The sequence below is a fragment of the Rhinolophus sinicus genome, chromosome 3 (genome assembly GCF_057876585.1).
Source record: "Rhinolophus sinicus isolate RSI-liver-muscle chromosome 3, RSI-T2T, whole genome shotgun sequence".
In the NCBI taxonomy this organism is placed as follows: Eukaryota; Metazoa; Chordata; class Mammalia; order Chiroptera; family Rhinolophidae; genus Rhinolophus; species Rhinolophus sinicus.
In genome coordinates, this window is record NC_142503.1 from 43,006,502 (window position 1) to 43,029,245 (window position 22,744).

Sequence of the window (22,744 nt, forward strand, 5' to 3'; positions counted from 1 at the left end):
AAATAGCAAACTTGGTTAACTGTTTGTCCAGTTGGTACAAATTCATAGTGAATAATCCCCCAGATAGCAAAAAAAGGTTAGCAACATTGTTGCAACAAGTTCGAAAACTTAATTGTCAGACTTGTATATGTGGTCTGTGTAGCAATATTATTCTATTTGTGTATGTATATCTATCAACTCATTGAATAGTATAAATATTTTTTAAATTACCATTGTGGAAATTGTTGCGCATACTAAATATGGCAGTGTTCTCTACTGTCTTTATGGATGAAACAAGTTATTTTCTCCTTGTGAGGCCCACAATCATTTGTTGTGACCATCTTTTCTTCTTGGACACCCAGAAATTCTCTTCTTGGATTTGGGGAACCCTGGGGTGCCTTCAGTCCTATCAAGGAATCACAAGAAAACAGGAGGGTTCTTAGACAAGATTAACTTTACCTTTATTTTCAATGTACATACTTGCTAGTTAACACTTTTAGAAAGGAAGAGAAAGGATACTACACTATTAAGCAACTAATGATATAAAGCATTCTAAAGAATATTACACATCACTGAGTAATCAATAAAAGTGAAAATTTTTAAGAATTTAATCTTAAGTGTATTCTTAGTAATTTCTTTAATCTATGTGATGATTAATAATTATGTATTGTTTAGTTCAGATTGATGCTTCTGCCCTTTTTCTCTCCCCACCCTCCTTTAGCCCTCCTTTAATTCTTACCTGATGCTAAATTTTTAATGCATGCTTCAAAGACACTAAGCACACACTTTGGTTTGTGACGGGGACCAATACCACATGTGTTGTCTAATTATCTAAGTATGTGTTACTGACCTTATCCTGACATTAAGGAAATGAAACGAGGACACACGCACCAAGTACCACAGGGGCTTGGGCAGTAAGTGCCTTGATGCTGCTCATTTACGTCTGACCAGTGCAGACTTACCAGGCTGCGGTCCCCGTGTATTGGAGCGGCAGCCGCCCCTCACTCGGGCTGCAATTGCTTAGTCCGCTTGGTATTTGCAGCCCTTTGCAGCTACTGTTCACAAGGTCTTGGCCACAGTGCCTTCATTTCTCTCACTTTATTACCATCACATCTGATTCCAATTTGCTACCAAATTGAGTTTCCAATCCCAAGCCTGACATTCAAGCCGTCAGGTGGATTAGCTCCTTCGGCTTGGTTAGCGTGCAAGCTTCAGGTCAGTTGACAAGTGGCCTATTAAATGTACTCGGCGCCTCATCTTGGAACCTGGGCTGCCGTCCTGTGGAGCAGCAGTGCTGGGTTACACACCGTAACCTTTCTTCTTGTTTAGAACTCATAATTCTAGACCTATTGGAAATACTTCTGATTAAAAACAGAGTTGGTTTTTATACCTTATCGTGCTGTTTCAGCAGTTTTTTCCCTCAGAGCAAAGCAGCCAGCTTACAGTCCGGTCATTTGGTGAAACAATGATTGATTCAACTCTTTGGGATCATTCATTTGGCCTTTTCCCTTTTATAGTGATCTATTTGCATATAAAGTTAAATAACGTCTGATTTTTTTTTTTTCCTGTTATGAATGCTAACACATTAGGTGCCTCTCCTTTTCTTTGTATGCTCCTGTCAGATCAACTTCCTGGACAGAGCAGTGTTTACTTATTTGAGCTTTAGGCGTCTTGCTATACAATGAGTCTCAGTAATTCTTTTCTAAAAGGAATATAGTCTGGTGAACAGTTACTTCTAGGGCATTCTCTTTTTTTTCTTTTCTTTTTTATACCCGAATACAAAACTAATTTCTTAGTACTTGTCATAACCAAATATACATATATAGAAAATTACTCAATGGTTTTCCATTTACATTTTAGTTCCCAAGGAAAACCGTTTTAGTCAGAGACTTTTCTCTTGTCATTACAGGCTTTAGTAAATGAAGGTATGTTTATGTTTTAGAATCAGGAAGCCAAGTTCAGCAAACACTGTAATTTCTTGGGGTTAATCAAGGATTAGAGAAAAAAGCAAAACAAAACAAAAAAATTAAAGCATTTCCCCACTGAACCTTGCAGCCCTTGGGGGGGGGGGGATGTTATCTATTGGGAGAAGGAAGAAGATACAGTTCCTAAAATTGTTGATTGTTTCTTCTTGCAATTAAACAGTGATATTATTATTATAATCCTGTATCAAAATATATTTGTCAGTTTAAAAGTAAGGCAATATATTTAAAGCAGCACCTCACCACTGGTCTGCTGCTCTCAAGGCCGTGTTCTATAAGCTGTGCTGGAGGAAACTGCACTGTTGAGAAGATCTGAGGCCATTGTCCAGGACAAACATTTAAGGAGCCCATAAAAATGAGGGACAGGAAAGATGGGTTTGAAGATTTGGGGGAAACACCTTTCTAAAGAGAATGCTCCAGCTCCTGGAAGACAAAAAAGTAAATGATAATTATGGAAATGAAAAAAAAGAAAAGAACAAATTTGGTGGAGACTGAAATTTTCAGTACATTCTTTTTGAGTTTAAATAGCCAGATGACTCATTGTTTCCTATTCTTTAATGGTTATCATCAAGTAATCATTCTTGAGTACCCCAGCTTCTGAAAATTTCATTAGTGGGTGGAGGTATTTCTGTATCCCTTTGTGTTGGTTGGCTTATTTGCTTTTTTTTTTTCCCCACCACCCCTCTATAATTAGGTAGATAATGAGCTTAATTTGAGATAAGTGTGAGAGCACCCTTTTAAAACTATAAAGCACTCTATTAATTGTTGTTGCTGTCTGGTTACCTTTTCAGAGGTTCAGTAACCTAATTTTAAATATCCTAAGTCATAATTCACATTTGTTTTTAAAAATAACACCAGAAGGAAACCTTTTGCTTTATTTTTAAAAAGTAAAGTATAATCTTTGGTATGCACAGTATTTTGCCTGAGTTTATTTCTGTTGGGGGCAGATAGTCTGATTTAACTGCCCCTTTCATTTCATCTTTCATTTAATTATAGTCCTGCAAAATTTCTCCTACTTATATCTGTTCCTCTTTGGATAAGTCCTTTGGTTCCTCAGATTTTCCTTATGCTCAATTATAGGGCCATGTAACTCAACTCTGTATTTCATTGTCAATGCCTTGGGAGGATGGATGTCTTTTCTGCTCTCAAATTTAGATAAACTGTGTTTGTAACCTTAAACACAATGTATAAAAAGAACAATGTAAGAAGGGGTCTAGCATAGAATTATGACACTAAAATCTATTCAGTATAGAAAATGCAAAATCAAACGTAGTGAAGGATGATGCATTTTTTGTTATCCATTTACTGTCTCAGTTGTCTAAGCTTAATGTAGCATTTCATTTTTTCCTTTGCAGAAGGAGCTGAGTCTTCCCAGAAGAGGAAGTTTGTAAGTAGCACAATATTGTTTCCTTGTTTTGTTTTGTTGTTCTTTTTGTATAGTTTGTAATGTGATTATTCTCTGACTTATTAGGTTTTCAGTGGCAAATGGAATAGTGATGATAATCAACTGAATTATGAAGACAAAAAGCTTTGCATTTATTTATAAATGTCACATATTAATGATTTCAAGATAGCTTCAATAAAGTTTCCAGGGTTTTCCTCCTTATGGGCATTGTAAACCAAAATACATATTTATTCCTGGGAGAAAATTAAAATTAAAAAAATCTGTGTAATCAAGCAAAAACATTAGTTGGTCTGCAGATAGTACAAATTGACCTAAATCAAGAATTTGTGTTCTATATGATCTGGAAATCTATGATTGTTCTGTATACTATGGATTTTACACAAAGTAAATGATATACTTTGCATTTGAATTGATGAAGACTTTGAGTCAGCCAAATTTTCTAGTATTAGATCTAGGTCTTACTGATTCATGTAATGCTCTGGTATTTAAATAGCAGATTTATGAACCTTGACTTGATTTCTTATAGTGAGTTTCAACCTTTTATTTGCATAAATCACATTTTATCCATTAGCAAGTTGCAGAATGAAATCAGTTGCCTTTACTATTACACTGAATTTAGGGTAGATTTGTTATCAACTAGTACTGTGTAAGGGCTGGTCTAGAAATATTTGGATTTGGTGTCTGATTTATGTTGAAGAAGTTAGTGGACGGGGGCAATGTCCTCTTTGTAAAACAAGTATAATATTTCAGTTTATGCAACTCAACCTGGAGGATTAGAAATGCACATGTTGACTGTTGAAAGATAGGGGTACGTTCTGTTTGACTAAATTTGGGAAAACTTCAGCCTTTGCCTCTAGGAACCAAAACATCATCGGCCATGAACAGTTCATTACCATTCATTTTGGTGCCTAGTTTTTCACAAGTTCAGGCTGCTGGGAGGACACTGGATCACTATTCTTGGAGAATGGGCCTAGATAAGTTTTCACTAGCTCCCAGCTTGTATATATCTGTGTGCTAGAGGTTAATGGCCTAATAATTTACCGTAGAGAATGCCCTTAGATCAAAAACTTTCCTTCTTCTGAATCTGGATTTGGACTCTTTCACCGAGACTTGTAAAAGTCCTAACTTTTTGGTATTTCCTATCATGATGAGAAATAAGAAACAAGAAAAAATAAAACTACATCAAATGTCTTTATAGAAGAAAACATCTTTTCCCTTGAACTTTAATGTTTAAAGCATCCTAGATTTGTCTTTTATACTTTATTTGAAAACTTTAGAACTTCAGCCAAATCTTCTTTTTTAGCCTTTATAATAGATTACATGTTTTCCCCATTTTTGAGTTAACATGCTTTCTATCGATTGTTATTAAGGTAATGTTAATGAGCATATTAGATTCTCCATATCTATTTATGGGTCATATCTCCTTTTGTTCTTGTATAAATCTCAATTCTGTTAATGGTAACTGATAGCCATGAATTGATGGGGGAAATATATGATAAATAAAATATTTAAATTTCTCTACTTGAGAGTATTAACCTTCAGTGAAAAAAAAAAAAAGGATGATGGCATAAATTTGTTTGGAATCCATGACTTGAATCCTTGGTAAGAGAAAGTTAGAATTACATTTAAGCCAGTTAAAAGTCACTTCCTAATAAAAATCAATTGATCTATCAATCAGATGATGGGAAAAAAGCATAGTGTATATGTCAGCACAAATCTATCCTTTTTTAAGTGAATTCTGGAAAAATTAATACTTCTAAGTGAAACAAACCCAAAATAAGCATACTGTTTTGTATTTTCTGTTAAATGCAAATATTCCCCCAAAGAATTAATGATGTATGATATAGGTCCTCTGGGATTTAATGCCACTCAGCATTTCCTGAGCCTATCACATAGAAGAAGCCAGTAATTACTCTTCTCATGCAAGGTTGTTTTCTTACTGAGAAAAAGGAAATACTTTTAAAAATAAATGCCAGCAGGATTTTAATACAAATCGAATGAAGACGGGCACAAGTGTATCTTTATTAGGTATTGAAGCTGGCCAACATAATGGTACTTGATTATTAAACCTGCTAAACTTCCTCAGTTTATTTACCACATAAATCCCTCCTGCATAAATGCTTTCAGGTCTCTCAGTACCTTCTCCCAGAAAGATTGAGGATTTGATCCCGCTGCTCTGTTGAGTCTTCTTTCCGTGTTAACGGTGAGAAACCGCACAGCGTGGTGTGTTCCCCATTGCCTGTGGTTACCCAGCAATGTGATTGAATTTGTCAGGAGGTGTGCACCTTCACAAAGGCTGTGCTCTTCCAAGCGGCATCTGATTTTGTTATATCTGCCACTTCTGATTTGTATGTTCTGAAGGTTAATGTTTTAAAAATACATTTTTACCATTCAGACATGTCTGAAGTTATCAGATTTAAAAATGTTTTGGTATTGTTTTAAATAAGCTTAATTTTTATATCCAGAATCATATAAAACATACATATTTGTGATGTATATATTTATTTACATATATGTGTACATATATGTATGCATACAGATACGTAGGGTGCCAAAAAAATGTATGCACACTTTAAGAAAGGAAAAAAAATGTATTAAAATTATAATACTCAATATATACCAATAACAAAAGATGAATACAAGTCACATTTTACTTTTGCAATTACAAGAGGTGCTCAAAGTGGTTACCATCAGCGCAATTTTAATAGTTTTTAATACAGTTTTTTCCTTTCTTAACATGTGTATACATTTTCTCTTTCTCTCTCTCTCTCTCTCTCTCTCTCTCTCTCTCTCTCTCTCTGTATATTACAGCTTTCACAAATAAAAGAACATAGAAAATAGGCTTTTATTTTTATTACTAATTAAAAGTATAAAAAACTCAAACCATAATCTGTTTAGGAAAAAGTAATTCGCCTCCTCACTAATTTGTAACTAATGATCATTTTCTCAAGAACTAACTTGAAGTCTGTGTTGTTTCATATGTTTTTTTTTTTTTTTTTTAGATTTTTTTTTTTTTTAAGATTTTTTTTTTATTGGGTAAGGGGAACAGGACTTTATTGGGGAACAGTGTGTACTTCCAGGCCTTTTTTCCAAATCAAGTTGTTGTCCTTTCAATCTTAGTTGTGGAGGGTGCCGTTCAGCTTCAAGTTGTTGTCCTTTCAGTCTTAGTTGTGGAGGGCGCAGCTCAGCTCCAGGTCCAGTTGCCGTTGCTAGTTGCAGGGGGCGCAGCCAATCATCCCTTGCAGGAGTCAAACCTGCGACCTTGTGGTTGAGAGGACGCACTCCAACCAACTGAGCCATCCAGGAGCTCAGCGGCAGCTCAGCTCAAGGTGCCATGTTCAATTTTAGTTGCAGGGGGCGCTGCCCACCATCCCTTGTGTGACTCAAGGAATTGAACCGGCAACCTTGTGGTTGAGAGCCCACTGGCCCATGTGGTATTCAAACCGGGAGCCTTTGGAGTTAGGAGCATGGAGCTCTAACCGCCTGAGACACCGGGCTGGCTTCTGTTTCATATGTTTTAAAAGGTTGCAAAGGCAATGATTGTGAACTTTTTGTTGTTTTTGTTTTGTTTTGGGTTTTGTTTGTTTTTGTTGCAAAAGGCAACAGACAAGAGAAGTCAGGGAAACTACTTTCCAGACGAGATGTTACTAAGTAACCACGTTACCCCAGATGGATTCTCCAGAGCCTTTTCCAGCCCTTTACCTTAACTTCAAGGCCTTCGATCCCATCTCTCATCTGGCTCCCTTGATAGCTGGATTTTTGTCTCGTTCTCTTCTTCCTTTCAAGGAGGAATTTAGCCTTTTGCCAAGGTTTCTGATCCCAGATGGTTTCAGCAGTTTCCATCTGTTTTTCAATTAACTAAAGCTGTCATACTCTCTGCTCCACCTCCTCTCAGCTACCTGTCAAAATCTATATATCCTTTGAATAAATAATGATAGGAGGTAGACAATTAAGTTCGTGAACTCATCCTAGAAAACGTGCTACATACCTCACTGCTGAATATCACTATGGTCACCTTCAAAGCACTCCCCTTGGGAAGCTGTGCACTGATGCCGGCACCTAGTTCACCCTTCAAAGCAATTTGGGAACTGTTTTTCTGGAATGGCCATCAGAGTTGTTGTCGTATTACCCTTGATGTCCTGAATGTCATCAAAATATCTTCCTTTCAATATTTCCTTTATCTTTGGGTAACAAAAGAAGTCATTGGGGGCCAGATCAGGTGAGTAGGGAGGGTGTTCCAATACAGTCATTTGTTTACTGGCTAAAATCTCCCTCACAGACAGTGCCGTGTGAGCTGGTGCATTGTCGTGATGCAAAAGCCATGAATTGTTGGCGAAAAGTTCAGGTCATCTAACTTTTGTACGCAGTCTTTTCAGCACTTCCAAATAGTAAACTTGGTTAACTGTTTGTCCAGTTGGTACAAATTCATAATGAATAATCCCTCTGATATCAAAAAAGGTTAGCAACATCGTTGCAACAAGTTCACAAACTTAATTGTCAGACCTCGTACAGTTATACAATGAAAAATGCTCTACAGCAGGTAGAATGAATGAGCTGGAGTATATGTATCAAGTTTAATTACCAAAAATATAATGCTAAGCGAAGTTAAAAGCATATTCCAGATACAAGATGGTATTTACATTGTAAAATTTAAACATATACAAAGCAAGATATTGTATTGTTTCTGAATGTAAACATTTACAGTAAAAGTAGGAAAAACTTTCGTGGGAAACAATTTTACAGTAAAGCTTACTTATCAGCGGAGGAAATGAAAAAAATGGGATTTGAGAGGGCTATATAGAGAGTTTCATGTATATCATTAATGTGGTATGTACATGGATGTTTATAATGCACTCTCTGCCTTTTGATATTCCTGAAATATTTTATTTAAAATGCTCAGTAATTTTATGAAGGTAGAATTCAAACTGTTTTAACCAAATATTTATGGAGATGTAAAAATAACTTGAAGAAAGATTTTACAATGATTGGAATCTCTGCTGTAGCAGGTACCTATTTGTTAATGCCAAAAAAAAATCATAGGGGAAATTATGATGATAAATTTTGGTACCCTTGAAGTGCTTTATGATAGACTAACCCTGGAGGTGGAGGAAATGAGGCAAATGAGATGATAGCGTATGTAATGGTGCAGTATGACACGCAGCTGCAGAACGAGACGTGTTGTTTTAAATGTTTAACCTTCTAGGAGACATGACGCTGGCTGGTCTTTGTCTTCCATAAGGTGGCCAGCATGGTACCGCATGCAGTGTAGACGTTTGTACATCCTTTACAAGTTTGTCTGTCCTCCCCGCTAGCCTGTGAGCTTCCCAGCAGAGTGAACCACCCAGCTGCTGCTTTCTAGTTCCTATCATAATATCTGCTACCTGAGGACATGAGCTGGACCGCTCGTGCCATTTTCTTCTTGGTTTCAAGTCAGTGTGGAACACATAGACTCCCTGGACGTTCTTTTCATTTTTTTCTCATAACAGTGACTCTGAACTGTCCTTATTTATGAAAGTGCTAATAGTGCTGTGGGTCCCTTATCCGGTCTCACCCATATTTAGAACTTGGGTCCTGAAATGACATCTCTAAGTGGAAAAACTCTCTGGGAGGTGTTGTTTTCAGGCAGGGAAAGTGGGAAAAGGCTAAAAGCCTGAAGTGTGAATTAATGGATGGTTAGGAGTAAAACCAAGGTGTCCCTGGCAGCTACCCTTTATTTATAAAGGACCCCTTTGTGTTTTGTTAATTGCCCAAATAAACAGCTCTCCACGACAGAGAGAGCTTCTCTTTTCATGGAATTCCCTGGAGAGAGGAGCAGGAAACTGGCTGGGGCAAGTTCCCTTGCCTCCTCCACTTTTACTTTTTAATGATCTTTCAGACTTCTCTGCACAGACATGAAGGAAACTGCACTGTCTATTCTCACTCAGTAAGTAAAATCTCCTTGCTACTCAAAAGAGCTTTTCTTCTACGTCTTTTAATCATGAGCATGAGAGCACTGTTTCATGGAGCCCTGTAGGTCTGGGATCCACAAAACCCAAAGCCTGAGAAGCACCTTGGATGCACAGAAGTCCTGGGAAAGTGTGTTTCAGCAGGCTGGGGTATTGCTGGGAGTATGGAAATTACTAAAAGGCAACTTAGAAGTCCTCTTGGCTTATTTTAATGTCTTGATCTAGTAACAATCCTAGTACTGGATAGAAATACCATTTCTATCTCTAGAGTTGTGTTCCCTCTCCATTTACCCTTTCATCATTATTCTAAAAGTGGATGGGGTGTCGTAGGGCTGGCCATGGGATAGGTAGGATGGGTGTCTACTGGCATACAAGCGTTTCAGGGCCGCAGGGAGGTTCACCTCCCTGTGCAAAGGAGACAGGCATCTGAAGCACACCTACCCTGGTGCCAGACATCCCAGTACTAAATTCATTCACTTAGGTCTTCAAGGTATTGTCTCTTCAGTGTCTCATTCAGTACATACCTTTGGTCAGGGTGTCACCGAGCTGCCGTGGGCACAGTAGGTGACCATTCATTAAAGGGATGCTTCTGGTGGATTGATAGGAGACATGGCTACCAGAATTATCAAGAACCATTTTGCCACATGTATAAATGAATGCATGTATGAAGAAAGGGTGATGAACTTCTTTCTAGTTGTGTCTTTCTTGGGCCGGGAGAGGAAAGGGAGTCCAGATATGGGATAGGTAATGAGAACAAGCAGCAGAGGAGAGAGTGTCGTCCGAGTGATTAGCACGACAGAGGCAAAGGAACCTGAGGGTCACTGGAAACTTCTGGGTGGAGCTGGGCCTGCTGGGTTTAGAAGATAGTTTGTAGATAGTTTATCACTGTCCACATAGTGAACTGAATGCACTGGATTAGGGTAGTTCTTAGGTTGGAATTCCTCATTTTGAGGCAAGACGGGAAGCGACCTTCTATGTAACTAACTCGGCTTGGGGTGATGTAATTGGCATACATAGATCCGTGTATTTTTGAAAAAGAAGACATTCAGGCCAATTGTGTTTCAGCCAGAATGTACTACCTTGACGAGCTGTTTAGCAAAGTAGTTTGAATAAAATGAGGTTATTTCAGGAAAGCAAGGAGAGGGAATCACCTTGGTTTTATAACTGAGTTGAATTAGATTTACGAGATTGTCAGCAAGGTGAAGGCAACATTTCCTGAAAGAGAGAGAAAGAGCTTAATTTAAGCAAAATAAAGGACATGCAAACTGTATTTGGATGAGTTTCAAAATAAATTTAGTTTTCTTCATAGTACGTTCTTCCCTCCCACCCCCACAAATATTGAAGCAAGAATTCAAAGTATCTATTGTCGAAGCCAAATGGAAGTCCAGTGTCGTTTTGAATGTTAGAAACCCAGAAACAAAACGAAAAAAATTGAGTGTTGCGTCTGAATTAGCATTTAAAGTGGCATGTTTATATAAAAAGAGAATGGTGTAATATATCCTGAGAGTAAAGAGAGGAATTCAGCCTGTGAAAGAATGTCAATTGCATTTATATATTCATCGAATAGCCAGCTTGGTATTTGGTATGTATTTGCAGCATCCCTTCTCACGCCTGCATTCATCATCTGTGAAGTGGATAGGGGAGGAGACCTGGGAGATAGAAACAATGTAGAATTGATCTTCTTACCTTTGACAATTATAGGAAGACCTTGGGTTTGCTCCAGAGGAAGAGGGGTTAGACCACCTAGGGCGGTTTATCAAAATATGTGCATTTCCAAACACACTGGGGAGTGCCAATCAGAATCTTTGTGTGTGTTTGTTGGGGGTGGAGGCAGGGGAAGCCGGAGGTTTGTGGACTTTCAACCAAGTCTCAAGGTGAGTCTAAACTGACACCCACACTTAAGAAGTACTGTTCTTAGGAGAATTCAGGGTATGTATAGTGGCAAAGTGGGCTTCTTGATGCACAAAGGCGTGAGGGAAAGTTCTCTATTTAATATTTACTAGAATAATTTTTTAGCAAACCTGAATCAAATAGGAAGTTAGGGAGAGTTTTTCAGTGAGCAACCCTTTAAAGCAAGACTTATATAGGGTGGCCCACAGAAACAGGTGGATAGATACCTGTGCTTTTTCACTGAAGCCGCCACCTTCGCTGGTCTGTCACTCAGTGTGCATTTCAGAGCATGGACACGGGACCCACACTGCCTGGATTTCAATCCTAGCTCTGTCATTTCACTAGCTATGTGAACTTCAGATATTACTTAACCTTTATGTGTCTTAGTTTCCTCATCTTTAAAATGGGACTATTACTCTATCCTGGAGTGTTTTGAGGATTAAATTAGTTAATATTTGTGAAGTGTCTGTAACATGCAGTAAGTACTATGTAATTGTTTTGTTAAACACACAAAACATATTGGGAATTGAGCCTTTCCCCACTCCCCCAATCACTTATTTTTGTCCTGTAGTTAGATGAAAGGCCTCAAATAGGCTGAGGAAGTTCCCTTAAAACCGGATAATTTGAGTAGGCTTTTCTGAGGGGCTGGTTTGTTTGCCAAGTCTTGTGTCAATGCAGAGGTGTTCAAGTGGGCAGTTAGCTCCATAGCCTAAGGTCCATCTTCCACTCGTACCCGTGATGGTCACTGCTGGTTACAAGAGGTTTCTAGGTGTCCTGTGGAGATGGAGCCCACATATGTTCTGGCTCTGTGTCATCAGATTCTGAGAGGACTGCCTGTGCTGAGTGGCCCCTCTTCCAGAACAATCCATCATTTTGGACCCGCCAATCCTTCTTCTCAGCAGAGTAGACAGGTCACTTCTTGAAAGTATGTTTTGGGACAGACAGGTATTGTGGAAAATGAAGTGGGATATTATAGATACCCATGTGGAAAATTTTAACCATAGGGTTTCAGAGCTGGAAGAGGCCTTAATTGAAATCTTATGATAAATACCTTTGATAAGTGAGGAACTCAGAGCTCAGAGGATGTGAGAATTGCTTGCGCTTAGATCATTCCTTGACGGTGAACTATGACCAGAATTTAGGGTTCCTTCCCTACCAGGAACCGGAAAGCAACCTTTCCTTCTTAAGGGCAATACACTTGAGTTGCACCAGATCATCAGCAAGGATACGGGTGTGCTATGTTCCATAAAGGCATGCATTTTAGCATCGACATTCAGTGTGGACCACATAAAGGGTAGACCTGACAGGCTATGCTGGACTTCACCATGGTGGTCATGATGTCTTTGAACCTTTTGGAAAGCATGGCCTCAAACTCTTCTTGAGAGTTTATCCTTAAAACTGCAACCAAAGGGAAGACCTTGCTTCTCATACATGTGCCACGAGGATGTTAAATTTGCTCAGAGGAATAAAGAGACTAGTGACAGCGACACTGGTGGGGTGTGGCTGTCCCAGCTGCAATCCCTGGCAGTCCTCTAATGCATCCATTATCCAATGAGACATGTGAGCAGAGCAGCTGACTTCTGTATTGTTCTCTTTACCTCATTGTGCTTTAGTTAGTCCTGACTGTGGAAAAGTGGGCGGTCACTGGAAGAGTTTGATTGTGTCTTGGTGTTTCTCCTTACATTGTCTGCCATTTCCTCTGTCATTCTGACTCCTGAGAATTCAACTCCCTGCCCTGTTACTCTTTGCAGCAGCCTACTGTCAGACCTAAACAGCTGGGGTAAAATTATTTCAGGGTTTCCTTCCCTGCTTTTCTGCGATAGGGGCCCCACTCTGAGAATTCTGACTGGTTATTTTTTTCATCTGAATACACATGCATTGTCTTTTAACGTTGTCATATGAAGTTACCACTTCTGGGATGAGTTTGAAGACATTCATGCTTATGAGTTGGAACATAAGACGTGCCCATATTGAGGGAAAGATTTTTAAATGCCTTTATTCTAAAGCTATAAACTAGTATTTCAAGAAGTATTTCCATATTTTATCGATGCTTATGTGAAAGTGTTCTTATTCTGTTAGAAAACATTACTTTGGTATATGCTTTATGCTCTTTGTTGTGCAGGAAAAATGATTTCTAACTTTTGTCTTGTCATAGAGACCAACGGGATTAGCCTTGTGGTGACATTAGCACTAATTGCCAAGCTTTCACGAAGGTTTGATTTTCCAATGTGTCTCTTATTGTTATTGGTGGTGGTGGTATGCGCTTTTACTCAAGGAAGTCAGATGTGAGACAGAGGTTATCTTTGTATTTGTTTTTGTTTTTCGAAAACTGAGCAGGGTATTTGCTTTGAGGAGTTGGCACCATGTGACAGCCGCGTGTAGCTGCTGTGGAACAAATGCTGTTTACTGCAGGGACAGTGGGGACCTGCCCCCAGGCTGGCAGCAGGACAAAGGGAGTGAGTGTTCTGTTTCATTCTCAGCTCCCGTGGCCTCTCTGCTGAGACCTGAACAGTATTTGCTCTGCGTGGGGCACATGAGCCTGTGCACCAGGGGGTTTGTATTTCAGGGTATAAAGCACGGTGTTTAGTAGCTTAACAAATCAAGAATCAATTATCTGGGAGAATAAGCAGAAGGTTTTTTTGTGTCTAGGATAAATTAGTTTAAACGCTAAAACCAGTCCTTGTGGATTAAAGAGCACTTGGAAGCAATGGAGTATATTTTTAAAATGTACTTGACATTATACACGGAAATGAAATTAATAGGTCAGTATATTGGTTTCAGGCCTTAAGGGAACAAGGGTGGCTTTTTTAGGTGGGATTCTAAGGCATTGCCAATTTGTATGTAAATGTACTTGATTTTGATAGAATCACAAGGAGAAATACTGTCATCAAACATCTGGTTAAACGCATGTTACTTAATTATTATCTTTGAGAATTCAGGCTACTTAGCTCTATTCTGTTTTCTTTTCTGAGAGATGTTGGTCAGCTATATCTTTAAGACCACAGTAGGGATGGTGATGGTGATGGCAGTGGTTGTCTTTGGACACAAGGGGAATTAGAGTAAAGATAGTTCAAATTCATACTTCTTGAGGATCTGTCCAGTCTCTCCCTACCCAACACACACCTTTTATCTACCATTTAACATCCCCTAGGCTGTATTATGTGAAGTACCCAGGAATTAGGAATTCTATTTGTGTTAATCCACAATAGAACTTAAAACAACACAACAAAACAAAACTCGAAACAGCTTCCTCTCATGAAATTCCATGTAGCATGAACCAATTTTCAGCTGTCCCAGGATTAGCCTGACCCTACATAGTCTAGTAGTTAATGCTTTCCATAGCAGCTAACAGTTATTCCTCCCACTTTTTTTAAAAATTGCTTTATTGAAGAATAATTGGCATGTACGAAACTACACTTGATGTACTAAATTTCATAAATTTTGACAAATGTATATACCTATGAAACCACATCAATAAAATATCCATCTTCCCTAGTAGTTTCCTCTTACCAATTTACAATCACTCCCATATGATCAATCAGGCAGTTGCTAGTATTTTCCATGCCTAGTTTGCATTTTATAAAATTTTAAATAAATGAAATGATACTGTTTGTACTTTTTGGGGGGCGTGGGTCTGGTTTCCTTCACTCAGTATAATTATTCTGAGATTAATCTATGTCATAGCGTGTGTTAATAGTTCATTACTTTTTATTGCTAAGTAATATCCTGTTGAATGGACACACCATAGTTTGATTATCCATTCACTTGATGGACATTTCGGTCCCTCATAGGTTTTGGCCATTGTAAATAAAGCTGCTGTACGTGATTGGTAAATTTTCTCCTAGCTTGCAGCTTGTGTTTGCAATGTCTTTACAGTATCTATCAAAGAGCAAAATTTTAAATTTTGATGAAGTCTAATTTATTGCCTGTTTTTTTGTTTGTTTGTTTTTTTCCCCCAGAAGACTTATAGTTTTTGAATGTATATTTAGGTCTGTGATCCATTCTGAGTTAATTTTGTATCTGGGGTGAAGTATGAATCAGAGTTCATGTTCTTGCATATAGGTATCTGTTCCAAGACCTTTGTTGAATAGACTGTCCTTTCTCCACTGACTTGCTGTGTACTTTTGTTGAAAGTCAGTTGTCCATATGTGTGTGTCTATTTACAGACTTCCTATTCTGTTCTACTGACCTATTTGTCTTTATATCAGCACCACCCTGCTTTATTACTGTATGTTTTCAATAAGTTTAGATAACAGGTAGTGTTGATCCTCCAACTTTGTTCACTTTTTTCAAAGTTTCTTTGGGTATTCTAGGTTTTTTAATTTTGGAATCTGTCAGTTTCTACAAAAATGTCTGCTGAGATTTTTATGGGACTTGTATTAAATCTATATAGATCAATTTCTGAAGCTGTGAAGAGTTTTCCAGTGGTATAGTGAAACTCTCGTCTTGGTGACAGATTAGAGACAATAATGTGTAAGTTAATACAGTGTGGACAGACTGGGATGGAATTGTCCCCCAAGATGTACTCCTGGAGGAGAGGGGTGACCCAGCTGGAGGAGACTGAGTGACCATAAGTGACAAAATACTTTGTCAGAAAGATTGCTCTCATAGAATCTCAAGAGAAATGTTTCGGTGTTTGGTTCTGAGAGTAGCTCAAATAAAGATTTCAAGCTGAAGTCAGAGGGAACTAGCCACATTTCTATAACAACGGAGAGCTAAGACTTGGCATGGGAGTAGAGGAGGAAGAACGTGTCCAGACAAGCTTCAGGTCTAGAACCTCATGTGGTTGTGTCTAGTAGAGCAGAGGACCACACGGCCTGGAAAGATTGTGATACAGGGAGTACTTAGGGAGTCATCATGCTTTAACGATCCTGCAATGACTGAGTCTTATAAAACAATGGAGGTCAGTTGGACATTTGAACTTACAGTTGGTCTGGAACAGTGGTTCTCAACCAGGGGTGATTTTGTACCCTAAGGGGACATTTAACAATGTCTACTGACATTTTTAACTGTCACAACTACTGGGGAGTGGTGTTTCTCCTGTCCATCTATCGGGTAGAGGCCAGGGATGCTGTTAAACATCCTACAAGGAACAGAGAAATATCTCCCACCCCCGCAACAGAGACTTAATCTACCCAAAATGTCAATAGTGCCAAAGTTGGGGAAGCCTGGTCTAGAGAGCAAGGACAAGAAAAGACAGTGGAATGAGAGTGGAGCTGATTGATTGCTCTGACACCTCTTGTCTATATTGTCTTGGGAAATACTCTCCTGTGGTGACTGTGGAAAATTACCCAGGATGGTCAGGAATTAGTCTGTGCAAATCTTCTTTGGGCATGTTTCCAGAAGATGTCTAAAAATATTACTATCAAATAAAGCTATTTTAACAAAAGCATGCTTTGACTACAAATAAAAGAAATGTTGACCCTTTGAATTAATTTACTTAAGAAGAAAATATTTGTTTGGACATGGCATAATAAACTCATAGGTGAGTTTATTAATTGAGATACTTTTGATTACAAGTATAATAGAAAGCCTAACTCATAATGGCTGAAAAAATAAAGGAAACTTACCAACTCTTGTAACTAAAATGTTCCGGCTTCTTGCCAGGGTTGATCCAATGGTTGAATATTGATACAAAGACCCAGTTTCTAGTTCATTTCATGGCAGACTTCCTTCCTAGCTTACAGATGGCTGCCAGCAAGCAGCTTTCAGGGTTACTTGTTCTTATTCATTCTCATGAAGAGAGGATTTTTTTCCTCTTACCTTTATGGATTCCTCTTTGATTGGGCCATCTTAAATTATGTGTCCACCCTCAAATATGGTAATATTTATAGTGTTACTCTCATTAGCTCAGGCCAGTGCTGCCCAGTCGGATAGCCACTAGCCATATGCGGCTTTTGAGCTTTTGAAATACAGTTAGTCCAAGTTGAGATATGAAAAAAAGAGTTTGAAATATCGAATAATTTTTATATTAATTACATGTTGAAGTAATAGCATTTTGGGATATATTGCGTTAGAATACAAACATATTATTAAAACTGCCTTGACTTGTATCTTCAATTTTTTTTTTTTTTTTTACTGGGACTACTAGAAAATTTTAAATTATGTAAGTGGTTCCAAATTGTATTTCTGGTGGACAGAACTAGTTTAGACCACTGAGGAGTCCCTGGGAATGGGATGGACTCTTTCCCACCCAAACTACGTGGCAGATACACATACTGGAGAGAGATGGAATGGATACTGGGCAAGCAATCAAAAACGAACATTATGTGCCTGTCATAAGCAGAGAAGAGACTATTGGTTTATTTACAACTATCTTACTAAGGATGAATGTCTGCAAATACTACAACTCTACTTCCCACGATAAAAGCTAATATTTTTTTCTTAAATATATATTTTAAAATTATAAAATTAATATGGTGCTCATAGTAGCTAGTGAAACAGCACAAAGATATACTAAGAGAAACTAAATAATCCTTATCTCCTCCAATCCCTGTCTCCACTCACCACCCTAGGGCAGACATTGTTAGTCTTGTCTGTACTCTCCTATCCCTTACTTCATGTGCATAAGAGTGCATTCATTCGCACACACTGTTTTGTTGCATTTGTTGCTGCTGTTTTAAGAATGAGATTGTAGCACTCACTCTTCAATTTGATTTTCTCACCATGTCAGTCTTCCAAGCCAGTATCTACAGATTTATTCCAGTCTTTTTAATAATTATATAATAGTCTATATCGCAGTATAGTATATATCACATTTCATTTAACAATTTCTGCATTGATGGATATTTCATGTTATTTCTGGTCCCACCTCTTCCTCTGCCCCACAACAAACAGTGCTGCAATAAACATCTTTGTACCTATCTCTTTATGTACTGGTCCTTTTTTTTTTTTTTTTTCTATAGGATAGATTCCCAGAAGTGGAATTGCTTGGTCAAACGGTATGTGTGTTTTTTATTTTAATAGATATTACTAGATTATTTTCCCCAAAGGAATAGCAAATCACATAAGAGTACCTATTTCCTACATTCTCACCATCATTGGATGCCACCTCTCCCTTTGGTTCTTGCCAATCTTTTCATCTATGATCATTACTTTTCTTCACTGCCACTGACACTGAGTATATTTTCACATGTTTATTGTTCATTGCATTTCTCTTTTCTTCATTTAATATTATTTCCGCAGCCCATTTTCTATTTTGCAGTGTTTTCATTTTACAGTTTCGGGGAGGTATTTTGTTTTAGAAATGTTAATCCTTTGTTGTATGTGTGCAAATATATCTTTATAATTCTAGTCTCTGTGTATGATGTCTTTTGCCAAATGAAAATTGTTTATTATTATTTAATCAAATATATTTTATTTTTTCTTTATTGCTTCTTAGTTATCTGCTTTGCTCAGGCTGGTGTTGTCCATCTCAAGGTCATACAAATATTCTCTTAAATTTTCTTACTCTAGTTTTAAATTTTATAAATGATATGAGATAAGAGTCTTTCTTTTTTTCTTCCCCTACTGGATAGTTAAGTTACATATATCCTAGTTATAACGAGAAATTTTATTTTTCATGGGACTGAAATACAAAAATATGTCATATATATTTGGATAATTTCTGGACTCTCTATTCTCATCCCTATATGTCTGTTTCTATTTCAACACCATTCTGTTTTAAATGTAGTGGCTTTATAGTGAGTTGTAACGTCTGGTAAGTTTTTCTTCACTGGTCTTCTTTTCGTACTTTTCATGTTTGTTTATAGCCTTTTTAAATTTTTTTCATTTATTTCTGGTTAAATTAAATTTAAAAAACTTAAAGTTGGGCAGTTTCATTGTAAATGTTTTGAATATAAAAGGTAATATAATAACACATGTGATAAATAGAACTAAAAAATTAATATTTCTTAGTTTGGGGAATCTTAAAGACAATTCTTAATTTTAGATTCATATTAATGTGATAGTAACTTATTTGGGTTTACTAACATTCTTAATTGCTTTTTTGGAAACTTTAGTTGTTATTTTATTAAGGTAATAAATATCTTTGTATTTTTCTAAAGGCATTTGAAATATTGGAGCTAAACACTAAAACTGTCTGCAATTAAAAATGATAGTAATACTGTTTTACAAATGAATAAATATGCAAGTACATATGAGGTCTGTATTTGACTTGTGAAAGCAAAAAAGACATCCCCATGTACTTGGTTATAGAAAAACAAAACAAAACATTAGTTTGTTCTATAGCCAAAATTAAATGGTGAAATAATAATGTATTGTGATTTTTATTGAATGCTATACTTGGAAAAAACGCAATTATGTTTAAAAAAACTGAGATTCCTATACAATTCCTAGAAACTTTCAATGACATTATGATTCAAATAAGTGGATTGGTTTGGCAGTTTTTTGCATGTGAATAAATACTAAAGATGGTAATTTAGAAAAGGGGAAAATTAATTATGTTAAGACCAAAAAGGACTTACTAAATATAGAGTTAAATTTAAACTTTCCATATTAACTTATAATCCTCATTAAATCAAAACCAAATATAATTTTTCTGCTCTGTTCTAAGGAAGGTAATGAATAGTCACCTACTGACTTCTATTCCTTACTCATATGAAACCATCAAGTAAGCACTCACTGTACTCCAATTTTGGTCTTTAATATTAATATTACTTTCCACTAAAGGGCATCAAGACTTTTTGGAACATAACTGGATTGATTAGGATAGGGAAAATTTGGGTGGTTTGGAACCCTTTTTCTTTTGCTGAAGAACAAGCATGCTTTCAAACAGTATGTGGAGGTTAAGCTATGAAGGACAAATGAACCAAATTGAAAGCACTGGTCAATACTGGAAATTTAAGTGACAAAGGAAATAAGAAGAACAAGTGGAACTTACCAAGAGCCAAAAGCCAATCATGTTATATCAAAGGTGACAAATGACAAACCGTGCTAATAGGCATATCATGTTTTCAAAAAAGCTGTATTTTAATCAACTCAAACCATGTTTCCTGTACTCGTTTCAATCACCATCAAAATTGAAGAATTGATAAATGTAAATATAAAAAGGTATAATTTCAGTATATTTTAAATATAATTATGCATTATGTAAATTCTACATTGTTACTCTTAAAGTAAAATTGTTTTTAAAATATAAGAGGCTATTGCAGGAACTTAAAATCACAGTAAAACACAGTAAATAAGGGTATTATAAGATTAATAATAAAATAATTTTGTTCCTTTTCCTTTATAATACTGTCACATATTTAAGCCTCCGATTTGCTCTAGGGCTGCCCAATCCTAAAGACTCTGGGAAGATAGAATTGCTTAAATAAGGATAAGGAACCTCTCTGCTTTAGTAAAACAAATAAACACAAACAACCACCGGTGAGCAGGGATTGGAGTAGCTATAGGAGTCCACAGGTAATAAACAGAGTTTTTATTCTTAAAGCCAGAAAAACTGCAGTTGCATCCGTGTACCACCATATTCAAAAAGCCACTATGATTAGAGCACTTGAAGTGATAAACTGGGAAGATATAAGCACTAGAATAATTAAAAATAACATTTACAGGACTTGAGAAATGAGGAAGGAGGTACCCCAAAATGGCAACATTGGGTAAAAGTAATCATATATATTGATTTAAATGAATCAATTACTGGTATGTTGAACCCCTCAGCCTTACGTGGGCAAGTGATTATATTATTGTACTGACCAAAATACAACGATGTACCTTCAAAAACATTGCTGGTGTAATGTTCCTTAAGGCCAGGGATATCTTTCATGGACCTAATGAGATAAGGTAAACTGGTACCCACTTTAATTCACAGGTATTCTCGATCTAGATCAAATTGAAATAAAACAACCTTATGTGACACTGTACTTCTAAAAGATGAAAATATTTTACCACCAAAAATTAAAACTGAATCAGGTAAATGTTTTGTGCACATTAATGATCAATTTAAGAGTTGTGCAAGTTGCCTACAAATGACCAAGGTACAATGTAACCTCACGTAACATTGTCCTAATTTACCACTATCCCCTTGTTCTTGTTAAAATGTTACCCTTGTTAAATATTCCTTTGTGGCTTGGCACTATCTGAAAATTGTCTCAGAAGAAAATCTCACCAGTTTCCCATCTTTATTTTGCCTTAATCCACCACTAGAATATGTCCAGCCTGCTACACATAGGAGGTAGAACAAAACATTGAGATGTGAGATCCAACGTAAGCGTGAGACTTCCAAATTGCTTCACTTTTAAAACAGGTCTGTGTCGGTGATGCAGTGTGGTATCACCAGAGAAGATATAATTCCTTTGGAGTGAGGACCCACTCTATCCCTGGGCTCGTTGTAGACATTATAAATCAGCTGTAATTGTGAGTCTCAGCACTCGTTTGTTCTGCGGTCAGGTCTTCTGGCCATTAAGAAATGTGTTGAAACTGCTCTATTTATTCGGGTGAAGCCACTGAGTCAGAAGTCATTGACCCTTATTTGTTGTGCCTTACAGAGAAATAGCTCCCTCTTTGGGGAAACCTGTTGTGAATGAGAGACATGTACTGCCAGCTGCATTTAACTTCCAGGTCAAGTTTTTTCAAAGGATGAAATTTTTAAATGACACATTAAATTTGGCCCCTTGTTATTAATCCCCACAATATTTTTATCCATCTAAATGTTTAAATGTCAATCTTCTTGAGTTTTCTGTTGTCATTTCTACTGAAATTCACATTCTAATGAAATTACTGTTTGCAAAAAAAAAAAAAATAAGACAGATACATTGGTCCCTTCTCCTAGTATTGTATTTATAAAGGGCCAGTGTACTATCCCTTAGAAAGGGATAGGACTATTGAAATGGATTGAATAGAAACTTCAAAAGTGAACCTGTCAAAGCGATGATAAAAAAAAGTGAAGCTGTTTTAAATATAATTGCAGTTGTATTCAGTAGTGGGGAAAAAAGTCAAAGCATTTCTCTTGAATGCCATCCTGAGGTGTGGAACATTGTGTGAGAATGGGTAGAATATTCCTGGGAAGGAGCACACCTCAGCATTCTCCAGTTCAGGACAGCACATGTCCCCCTACCTCCGATTTATCTGACCAGGTTTCCATCAGCTCTGTTAAGGCCCCTTCGTTTTCATCTTCTTAGATATCCAGCCATGGAGCATAAGATCACTTTTGTAGGGACACAGTGACTGAACAAATATTTTCTTTTACATGGTGCTTTCAGAAGAATCCTTTTATCTCTTAGATGGCTAGGCTCCTTGGATGTCTGAACAATGAAGAATCTGAGTGAGCTATTTCTACACCAGAACCCCGGGAGCTTAACAGACTTTGAAGTGGATTGCTCTTCCTTGTGGGGCCACAAAACGTGGGGTTTTTCATGGTTCTTGCATTGATGTCTGCAAAGCCAGCTGGCTTTGTATAATGAGCTCCAATGCAGTATAACTGATTAAAAGAAACACCAGGTAGTTGAAGGCTTTCATACCCAATGTGAACCTGGCCGAAAGAATGGTTCTCTTGGGGTACATTAATTTTGGGGAATCTCACTCTCTCGTCTGTAGGGGTCAGC

At 37.3% G+C, this 22,744-nt stretch overlaps 1 protein-coding gene across 8 annotated transcripts in view; it reads left to right on the forward strand.

Annotated features, from left to right (window-relative positions):
• MAST4 (microtubule associated serine/threonine kinase family member 4) overlaps positions 1-22,744 on the forward strand; it is a 545,650-nt gene that overhangs the window by 287,282 nt on the left and 235,624 nt on the right. For 4 of the 8 annotated variants that reach the window (XM_088796536.1, XM_088796534.1, XM_088796538.1 and 1 more), the window contains 2 exons: positions 3,317-3,348; positions 18,107-18,142. In XM_088796536.1, coding sequence (XP_088652662.1) covers positions 3,317-3,348; positions 18,107-18,142 — 68 coding nt within the window. The remainder of the gene's footprint in view (positions 1-3,316; positions 3,349-18,106; positions 18,143-22,744) is intronic. The other 4 variants (XM_088796537.1, XM_088796539.1, XM_088796535.1 and 1 more) reach the window with 1 other exon arrangement.